Source organism: Xyrauchen texanus, chromosome 36 (assembly GCF_025860055.1).
Source record: "Xyrauchen texanus isolate HMW12.3.18 chromosome 36, RBS_HiC_50CHRs, whole genome shotgun sequence".
NCBI lineage: Eukaryota > Metazoa > Chordata > Actinopteri > Cypriniformes > Catostomidae > Xyrauchen > Xyrauchen texanus.
In genome coordinates this window covers 23,793,363-23,804,560 of record NC_068311.1, presented here as the reverse complement: position 1 = coordinate 23,804,560, position 11,198 = coordinate 23,793,363, and the positions used below count along the sequence as shown (strand labels likewise).

Here is an 11,198-nt window from a genome sequence, read left to right as displayed (position 1 = left end):
TTGTGTTTTCTTTATTCAGCAATCATGTTGAGAAACACATGCTTCATAACATTAATCCGACTGTCAATCTATCATCACAGGATCTATAAAAACAGAGTAGGTTAAACATACTGCTTATTAAAACAACTTTGCTACACATCATGTGGCAACCTAAATAAATACAGACCATTAGGTTTCGGCCTGTGAAGCCTATTGAATATCCAACCTGGTGTCATAGAATCACGTTACTATACCTACATTTTTTCAAAATTATTTTTGCGTGGCTCGTTGTGCGTATTGCGGCAGTTTCATAGACAAATGAACACTAGTAGCGCTACAAAAACAATGACTTTTATGCATGCTCACGCGCATCATGAGTAAAACGGCAGATTATCAGTTCATAAACACTTACTTTTCAACCTGTTCCACATGACTTGTAAGGCCATACATTTCAATGTTTGCATTACATGAGTGACTATATTAACAAGATCAAATAGCGAGGTAGATCAACTGATACAAAAAACCGAGGAACGAATCCTGAAGGGCACGCAATTCATAGAAGAACTACAAAATGATGTGGTTGCTTTGGCAGTTGCGTATTTCATGTTACATTTGCTTTTAACGACACTATGAGTTTGGTTTAAGTATAAGGTTTAGGGTAGGGTGGTAGGTTTTGTTGACTTATATCTCAATATAAAACTAACCTTAAAAACCTCATATGTTCAGAAGAAACTTGAACTCCCTATTAGCGCCATACAGTGGACATTTTATCTCAAAACTGCTGTGATACGAGTAAGGAACCATGTGATATAATTTAACAAAAATGTCACCACAGTCATTACATTTTCATGAGATCAGGCCTGTGAATATCACTCTCGTTTAAGTTTTCCTCTCTTTTCCTTGCTTCCTCGCTCCCTGGCTCTCTTTGTGGTTCTAGGCCTGCGTGTCATTATGGATGGAGTGTTAGTCTGTACAAGAGGAAACGTTGTTGCCGTTTTTATCTCGGTATCTGTCGACTGAAGCACTGTGTCTTCCTCGATCAGAGTAGGGTGAGGTGTTGTGTCGGTAGCGTCAGTCAAAACAGTTTCATAGCAGATTCGGATTACACGCCTGTCTTTGGAAGGGTTGGAGTATCCTACTTTAGATTTCCTTCTTCCCTTAGTGTCTTTGAAACTTTGTTTGTTTTTCCTTGGAGTTAGAGTACTTGATCTTGCTGTTGCAAAGCTTTCCATTGGGTTTTCAAGACGGTCCAGCCCCAATCTCTCTAGTTCGTTGGTCGCCCCAACTGTTACCCCCCTTGTCTCAGATCCAGTAACCAATAGGGGATCATCTGTAGAGGAACTAATGATTTTCCTCTTTCTCTTTCTTCCTACTCTCTGCCTCGAACTTGGTCTTTTGGTTCTAACAATGGGTGTATTTTGTATAGCGGTAGTGGTGACCACGGGTCCCTTTTCATCCTTGTGCTCTGCACTGTTTGGCACCTCCTTTTTTACTGCTTTAATGGGACTCACTTTTGTTGACGTTGCAAGGCTAACGCCTTCTGTTGGACTGGCTGAGAGAGTCTCTCCATTCAGAGAAGGTTGGTTGACATCTGTGGAGGGAATGTTTTTTCTCTGCTTTCTCTTTCCAGCTCTTTGTCTTAGATTAGGGCTTCTATCACGTATAGTTGGGGCAATGTGAGTTGTAGGTGAGAAAGTTGCTAACTCTGTATTGTTTGCTTGTCTGTTCTCTAAAATCTCTAGCTCTTTTTCTGTACTTAATGTGGTGGCTACAACCTCCTGATTGCCATTCATTGCCCTCTGAGGTTCATCTCGCATCATCTTATTTGAAAGTGGCCCGTTACCCACAGCGTCTAACTCGCTGTTCATGAAATTGTCTTTGTTTGTGCTAAACCGATTGATCTTCGTAGGGTTATCTACAAAACTGTTCTTAGCCATGACCTCCTCTGATTGGCTGGGCGATGGTGCTGGTCCTTCGTCAACCTTTAACACTACGTCAAGTTTTTGATTTCTCGTTCTTCCTTTACCCTTTCCGCGTCTCTTCTTGTTTTCTTTTTTCCTTTTGCCAGAATTTTTCTTCCTCTTCTTCTCTGACGCCTGTGTCTCTCCTTTACTGGTATCTGTGGATGAGCTTTGTGAAGTGGAGACAGTGGCGAGCACTTTGAGGAAGTCCTCTGCAGCTGTGACCACGTTTGTAAGCGAGGGCTCCTCAGCGGTATTGGACTTAGATTCAGAGAATGTTGTCTGCGTTGTGCTCTCTGTATTCTGAGTCTTGTCCTGCTTTTCTTCGTCTGACTGTTTCTCGTTAGGAGGCGCTATTGTCAATACATCAATGACATCAATGCCCCCAAAGTCATAGGGGATTGATTCTTTAACCACTGCAATAGGTACTCTGTCATACCTCTTGCACCTTAGTGATGGAAAGAAAATGATTGCATTAATTTGGCTATGGTAGAGACTTCTGTAGCATAAGAGGATAGATTTATATAGAATTTGATACTTACACCCCATACCAGTGACGCTCAACACACTGCTCTTCAAAAGAGAACTCAAAGCAAGGCGCTTCAATCACATTAAAGAAGGCTTGTCCAACCACTCGGGATGAGGTGTCATTTACAAGTCTCAGGCATTCTTTTAACCTGTAAGGTGCAAACATACAGTATGTGCTCTTAAGCTCGAATACATATTGAGACATTGATTTTGAAAATGTCAGATTTATTAATATAATTTCAGTTTTTATAACTACAAATATTTTTTCTTGGTGTATATATCTGATTGCAGCTATAGTATATATATATTATAAAAACAGTTTAAGAAAATGTCCATTTTAGCCTATATAAAGTAGTGAAGACATGATAACATGAGTAAGAACTTTTGTTATAAGATTATGTTAAAATACACACAGAGAGAGAGAGAGAGAGAGAGAGAGAGAGAGAGAGAGAGAGAGAGAGAGGAGACTATGTAAGGGAAAGTGTATATTTTAGACTGGTCAAAATATAATTACTTTTCTTCACCATATTTGTCAGATTTTAGCTATAGCCTACTTTTTTTACCGTATTTTAAGACAAAAAAAAAAAGTCATTCTAGACTACTTTTAGTAGGGTATTTTATATATACTGTAAAATGGTCAAAAACTTTTTTAACATCAAGATTATAGGTTACAAATTTAAGTATAGGCTATTTGTAAAGGAATGTATATTTTAGGTGTATGTTTTAGATCGGTCACACTACACTACAACTACGTTTTTTTTCACCGTTTTTGTTACATTTTAGCTATAGCCTACATTTTATAAAAACAGTTTAAGATACATTTTTCCACTCTAGACTACATATAGTTGACACATGGGGTAGTTGATAAATAACATGGTCATCAAGAACTTTTTGATATCAAGATTTTAGGTTACATTTATATATAGGCTACATATGGGGAAGTATTTAAAATGTACTGTAAATTTTAGATTAGCCACCAAGTTTGTTTTCACCATTTATATCACATTTATTTTTTTTTTCGCAGTTAATAAATCATGCAGTGAGACAATTGAATTTTACAAATATTACATCTCATAATATGAGGTCATAAAATCAATTGCAATCATATTAATTGCATGTCGGCTAATTATACAGGAGATTCAAGCATTATTAAAGTAGTTTTAAAGGAAGTATCTTCACACTGTAGGGCACTGCTGTCAGCTATCGATCTAAAAAGTGGTAACCTGCAATTGATACCTTTAGGAGCTATTTCTAATTGAGCTCCCACTTATTATTATGTTTTCAGGTTGATTCAGAGATGATAAATACTATTTTTGACTTGAATTCATGAATTAATTATCAACTATTTTATTAATAGTTAATAATATTATTATTATTTTACTGAAGTTATTTCAAACTTACGCATTGTCGCAGTCGCAGTGACTGATGGAGTGCCATTTAAAGTTGGTGTATCCATAGTTGGAGGAGAATGCATGGATGACGTATGGGCAGTGGTCATGAACTCGGCAGCATTTGTCGGTCTCTGCAAATTCGCCTGGAGAAAGAAAATTCACATGCACATCAGAAAATGACTGAATGCACCTGCTACAATGCTCAATCATCATTTGCATATAAAACTACTCACCTAATTGATCATAATGATTAGCTATGTTCCCTGCACCGCACCAAAGTGTCCCAGGATACGTGAAGCCTCGTTTGGATCTGCGGAGAGTCTTCTTATTGTTTTCAGCATCCGAGTTTGACTCTTTTAGTTGTTTTATTGTCACTAGCACGTTTCTGTCGCCTTTTGATTTCATCTTCTTGCAGTTCGACTTAGCTTCGGACACCCCAGTCAAAGTCATCTTTAAATCAGAGTTAAATTTCTGCTCTCTTAAACCAAGTCTACAAACATGCATGAAGGATTTGACTTGCATTTCGTTTTGAATCACAGAGCAGTCGACCAATCCGCCCTCGGAGTCGTGCACCGAGCGGACCTCTTCAATGCCATCGGTGACCTGATGGAGATGATACTCTCCTGCAACTGAACTTTTTGCGCAGAGAGTGTTGTTGAGCATGTAAAACAGCTCTTTGCTCTCTTTTTCTGCATCTAAGAATTCGCCTTTGACAAAGTTTCTGTCTAGATAAGACAGAAAGACGAAAAGCACGGACCACATCGCGACGGAGCGGCACTTTCAGCACCACGAACGTCTCAGACAGCACCACAGCCTCTCCTGCCCGACAAGTACCGGCTTCTTTCAAAGTCTGCTGGGGGTATTAATATGTTGTCGGTCAATAATGGGAGGGGTCTGTCATTGAATTAACCCTTTCCTCCTCGAATGAACTCGAATAGCCGGTGTGGATCAGTTTCCACCTCGTTTGGTCTCTGTGCAATAATTTCCAATGCAAGAAAATCCTTTCCCAGCGCATCATATATTCCCAACTATATTTGCAAAAGGCAAATTCATCTTTCTCTTATTTGCAAGAGGCAAATGTTGCAGGGCCAACCCAGAACTGACTTTATTAAAATAGAATCAATGCTTTTTTTCTTCCTGATAATACAATCCGTTTTTTTATATATATATATATATTTATCCAGGTCCTTTTAGGCCCATCGCATCTTGTATTTAGCCTATGTATTTATTTATCTATTCAAATGTGTAATTCTACATAATGGATGTGGATAGGGTGTAATGGATATGCGTGTTTGACCGCCAGTAACCCCCATCACTCCCACACCTCGAGATTTACTTTGGTGACGCAGCAAGGAGGAGGTTCCTGTCGCGCTTTCCATAGTAACAAGAGATGGGGTGATTCTTCCGACCCAACGAGATTGGGCATTCTAATTCGACAAATAGAATGGGTAGTGACCTAATTTGGAACAGTGGGCTTTTTCTATGCAGACGGATGGAGATCTCCACGCAGTTACATTTGTTTTCATCTTTTCCTATGGTTACATTGATCTTAACTTTTGGAAACAGACAGAGCTAAGGCGCCTGTGAAGTAAAAAAAAAAAAAAATATATATATATATATATATATATATATATATATATATATATATATATATATATATATATATATATATAATAAAATAAATAAAAAAGAAAGAAAGAAAGAAAAGTGAATTAGGGTCATTTAAGGAAAGAAATGCATGCTTTTCCATATGTAAATTGATTTGCATTATAATGTGCTGCAAGCAATCAAGCAAGTCCATTCCTAAGAAAGAAAGAAAGAAAGAAAGAAAGAAAGAAAGAAAAACAATACTATAACATTAAGTTTCTCTATTTTGGATTCAGCTTTTGGAAACAGATCTTTATTAATAATTAATTGGTTTTAGCTGACAGGGGTTCAAACCACAAACTAAATAATAATAATAATAATAATACGATATGAAACTGCGAAGAGGAAAGTGTGCAAAGCCAAATGCACAAAATGTATGGTCAGCTTTCAAAGACCCCCATTGAGACCCGCAGTTTGCTTTGGCAAGAAATCGGATTGGTGGGGAGTGGAACATGCGACATTGTTGGAAAATCAGCCTGATGTATTATTCATTTAATACTACGTTTGCCAGGATGTTAATAATCATGTTCCAAATACCTGAAATGTTTGTTTATTTAATCAAAATACATTGAGAAATGTACAAATCCTTGAGGTATGACCACAAATAAAAATCTTCAGATTGTTTAGGTGCTTTTGTATTAATAAAACAATAATAAATGTAGAAAAATAAAATAGGCAAATTGCAATATATCTGCATTAAAGAGGCTGTGTTTCTTTCCTATCTTTTTGAATTGCTTTAGTTTACAGTAGCTACTGAAACTAAGATGAACTCGTTCATTGCCTCATTATTTACTATGATAATGAATTTGCCTATCTGTTATGCTCAGTAAACACAGACACTGCCCAACCAAGGGGGTGCTGGAGGACTAAGGGATGGCAACACCAAAGAAAGCACATATAGTTCTTCTGGATTAAGATATCAAACTCCATTGCAAAAAGTAGTTCATTTAAGTCACTATCAAAATACAAATGCCCATGAATTTGCGATACAATTGCATTCACACAGGCCACAAAGTAATACGTTTGCTACTTTTTTGTTAACATTAAGATCATTTATATATATATATATATATTGCATTCTTACATAACATTGAAAATAAAACACAATGTCACTCTCCAGAGTACCAAGACATTCTCTATTAAACACATCAACAGATTCTAAATGTTCCTTGTTCTAGTTGACACACTTCAGAAAATCCAATCACGGAGCACTTTATTAGGAAAACCCGTACACCTACATATTCACGCAATTATCTAATCAGCAGTGCAGTTCATAAAATCATGCAGATATGGGTCAGGAGCTTCAGTTAATGTTCACATCGACCATCAGAATGGCGAAAAATATGATCTCAGTAATTTTGACCATGACATGATTGTTAGTGCCAGACAGGCTGGTTGGAGTATTTCTGTAACTGCTGATCTCTTTGGATTTTCACACACAACAGTCTCTAGAATTTACTCAGAATGGAGCCAAAACCAAAAAACATTCAGTGAATGGCAGTTTTACAGATGGAAACTCATTGTCGATGAGAGGACAAAGGAGAATGGAAAGATTGGTTTGAGCTGACAGAAAGACTACAGCAACTCAGATAACCTCTCTGTACAACTGTAGTGAGCAGAAAAGCATCTCAGAATGCACAACACGGTGAACCCAACACAGACTACAACAGCAGAAGACCACGTCCGGCACTAATACAGTGCTCAGTGAGTGTATTTCTCTGAGTATGTGGTAGGTTTATTTTAAACTCATATATCTGTACAGCCACATACAACAAACTCTTAGCTACAAAAAGCAATTCAACATTTTCACTGTTATTGAAAAAGATACATTTCACTGAACACATCATTTGTACACAAGGGGTTATTTGAAGCAAACATAACACAAAGTAAGGCCTGAATAAACTGCACAATGCATCATATCTAATAATTATTAATTGAAGACCTGGAAAGAACAGAGAAATTCACATTTAACCTCTATTTTTCCATGAAAAAGTCCATATTGTCATTATTATCAGTGTTGATGAAAAGATTACTTGGTTCCCTTGTGACAATCTCACTGCATCTAGTTTCTGAAGAACAAAAATATTAAATTCACATTTAACCTCTATTTTTCCATGAATTTGTCCATATTGTCATTATTATCAGTGTTGATAAAAATGAACTTGGTTCCCTTGTGACAATCTCTCTCCATCTAGTTTCTGAAGATAAAAACAAATAATTATTGCTGCAGCCCCAAATAAGCCCAAAAAACAGCAACCCACGAATTCACTTCAACTTCATAAAAAAAATGTCTAAAGACGCTACTAAAGAACTTGGCATCTATGCATGCCAGATGTACCGTTACTAATTGTTAGGACCCTTGGAAGGCAGCCTAGTTTCACAGCCCTCGTTTGCTACACTCAACAACAAAAAAAGATTTATCCATTTCAATTGAATACAAATTTTCCATCTAATTGAATTGCCTAATCTTTAACTAAATTAAATGTATAAATCTTAACATTTACATTTTCTTCAATTCAATTAGATGGAAATTTGTTATTCAATTGAAATGGATAAATCTTAAAAATAGGCTAAAATATTTTTTTGAGTGTATATTTTGGAGGATACATCAGGTGTGGCTTCAATCACCCACAATGCGCACTAACTAGACCATCTCTTCTAGCACTGAATGCTGAGGAGGAGTCTACCCTACAGTCTCAGAAGGACTGGTCTAGGAAGGACAGTGCCTAATTAGGCAGCAGCCTTCCAATTGAGAAGCAACCCACGTTGCTGATCGGAACACGCACAGTGTGCGTAATGCAAATTTGGTCATTAGCACAGTCTCCGGACAGTCCGCAGGTGCGTTTCAAGGCCAAAGTACTGGCTGCTTCGGTTGTCCACATTGCTGATCGCTCCATGCACAGTATGCGTGACGCAAATTCCGTCATCAGAACAATCTGCGTGGACTGTCTGCGTGCGGCCCAGATTTCCTTGACATGCGGACAGTCCTCTTCTGTGTGCTTTGTCGGTGAATGCCCCTGCTGTTGACTGTACTAAAACAAAATCACAAAGCAGTCATAGTGAGCATGTGTTGAACGTGTTCTGATTCGCTAGCGGTCAAAAGAGTATACTTTGAAAAGCAATGTGGCTGACCGGACGCAATCCGATATGGAATGCAGAAAAAGTATTAAAAAAAGGATACCTGGCCTTCATTTCTGATTGTTCCAGGCTTTGTCAGATTGTGTGAAGCAGGGATGTGCAGAGAGTTCCTCAGGGGCAGGGGCTCAAATGTAAAAAAGGGCTGTCTATCACCACAGAGCTCATTTTAAGTAATACCAATATTACAACTATTATTAATACGTATTCTAATAATTATCACTCTGGTAGACATTGTAAACATTGTGTGGTCACAATAATGAATATGAGACTACTAACATAGCCTAATGGTATTTTATTTTACATTGATAGTAATAATTACAACAAAAAGGCATTTTTAGTGGAAATATGAATCTAATTAATCTTTAAAGGAAAATCTAAACATTATGAAATAAAAAATAATACTGTATCACCATCTGGACTGTGATAGACTATATACAAATGTACTGTAGTGACACACCTACTTTATGTCACTTCCTGTAAAGTCATTTGGCAGCAGTACTTTGTGCACATGCAGAACAAATGATGAAGGTGGGAGATGATTTTCACTGCAGCACTGCTTGCTGAACTGGCTTTTTTAGTCTCATAGTTTTAACCTTCTGTTGGGAATCATCTGTGCAAAGATGCTGATGACTTCCTCTTTGTCAGTAGGAGTGTTGCTCTCTATGATAAATCACAGCAAGTCAGACAGCCTTTCCTATCCACAAAGTCTCCTCAATCTGGACTTGACCAGCTTAAGCTTTGAGAATGAATGCTCCACAGTGGAAACTGGTTTTCACCAGATGATATAAGGCTGAGAACACAAGGTGAACCTCATGTTCTTTGAAAATCTCCTACATTACCTTGGCACTCTTCACTGGGAAACTATAGGCAGAGTGACCTCAGCAGCTGCTCTTCTTCCTCAACTCCAAAAATCTGCAGAGGATACAAGGAGCTTCCTTGGCCTCATGATCCAAAACACATGTCCATTTAGATGTATCTGTCAGTGTATGAAGTGACTTTATGCCCTTGTTAGTCTGTATCAGCATCTTTGGGTTCTGTTTCCCTTAAAACCGCCTCTGGAGCTCTTGCAAACAAACATCCAAAAATGTGTGGAAGAGTCTGACCCTGTAAAATTCCTCCAGTGTGTGTGTGTGGGTGGCTCATGATCCTCAGCTGCTGATGTTAAGCAGTGCATCAACTTTGCAGGAATTGTTCTTCTTCTTCCATGTCCAGGAATGATATCAGGAACATCAATAGCTGCTGCCTCAAAATAGCCGTGGCTCTTTCATAGATGGTCTGATTCCACAAGTACTAAATTTAGGCAGTGTGCCTGGCAATGGACATTGGGTAATGGGCACTTTTTCATTTTGTTGTTGGATTCGTGACTGAAGTCCTTTGTAGTGACCACTCATATCAGCAGCCCAATCGTAGCCTTGGCCATATATGTTTTCCACTCTGAGGTCATTCTCATTGAGAACTCTCAAGACCATTTTCTCAAGCTCCACTCCTGTTGTGGAAACTACATTGCATAAAGGAATGAAACGCTCTTTTATTACAATCGGATGCACAAATCTTACAGCAAATGATGCTTGCACTCTATGGGAGATGTCAGTGGTTCATCAAGTAAAAATAAAAATGGATGCATCTTTGATTTCACTGTGTATGACTTTTAGATTGCACAAAGCAATGGCTGATATGATGTCATTTTATGTACGATTTGAAAGGAGAGACCCTTGTGGTCGTTTCTTGGACTGCTTTTGTTCTTTGACTCAAGATGGAGCTGTAGTGTGCTGTCATATTTCGCTAGGATGTCAACTAGCTCCATAAAGTTTCCCTTAGAAGAACTGTCATTATCACCACTGAAAGCAATTCCTTGTCGTGTCAAGAACAATTTCACATCAATTAAACGAGATAACATGGATCTGTTCCTCTGTCTTTCCTGCTCTCTGTCTGCCAGCATTGTTTAGGTCAGTTCTTTCAAATGCTGTAATTAGAGCATTCCTCTTAACTGCATGCCATTATATCACACTCAACATATGACACTCACTACTACTGTGCTCTTTGATCTTTTGTTTTGCGTTCTTCCAGTTTATAACACCAGCTGTCATCCATCCACCTTGGTGTTTTTGACTTGATGTCATACTGTATTTCTCTACTAACCCTGGATCTGTTGGGTGTTTAAATTGTAAAAGTTTTTCAAATTCTGTGTTGTTTCTTTTTCATCAATCTGTGTATCTGGTGCTTCCATTTCAACTCCGTCCTAGGTCAGATTCCACCTCTTCTCTCTCTCCCGCCTCAACAGGCATTTCTGACCATTCCCTTACTTCTCTCTCTTCATCTCCATGCTCAATCTCTTCTCTCTCCCTCCTCAACCCATGCATATCTGGGTGGTCATATTTTCTTCTAAATTTCATTTTAAATAGATAAATTGAGGTTTGAATGAATGTTGATAGAGAAACTGTCCCTTTCACTGCCTCCTTCAGTTTTTCTTTAATGTTCTGCCATATCTGTTTGTTTGGCATCTTGCATTTACTGACTTTATAACATATAAAATAAAAAGGTTACTTGCAAGACT

General features: G+C 38.0%; 1 protein-coding gene across 1 annotated transcript; it reads right to left on the bottom strand.

Annotated features, from left to right (window-relative positions):
- On the bottom strand, positions 1 to 4,821 carry proca1 (protein interacting with cyclin A1). Its single transcript, XM_052107591.1, has 4 exons — positions 4,093 to 4,821; positions 3,870 to 4,002; positions 2,483 to 2,617; positions 1 to 2,388 (listed from the first exon to the last, which is right to left on the bottom strand). Exons 1-4 carry the CDS (start codon positions 4,619 to 4,621, stop codon positions 849 to 851), a joined length of 2,337 nt encoding a protein of 778 aa, XP_051963551.1. The 5' UTR covers positions 4,622 to 4,821; the 3' UTR covers positions 1 to 848.
- Between the last annotated feature and the right edge of the window lie 6,377 nt (positions 4,822 to 11,198).

Excerpts from the sequence above, each read along its gene's own strand:
- proca1 (XM_052107591.1), bottom strand. The coding sequence starts at position 4,621 with ATGTGGTCCGTGCTTTTCGTCTTTCTGTCTTATCTAGACAGAAACTTT. Across the intron at positions 4,003-4,092 it reads TAATCATTATGATCAATTAG|GCGAATTTGCAGAGACCGAC; the intron begins GTGAGTAGTTTT and ends TTCTTTCTCCAG. Across the intron at positions 2,389-2,482 it reads GAGCGTCACTGGTATGGGGT|GTGCAAGAGGTATGACAGAG; the intron begins GTAAGTATCAAA and ends TCCATCACTAAG.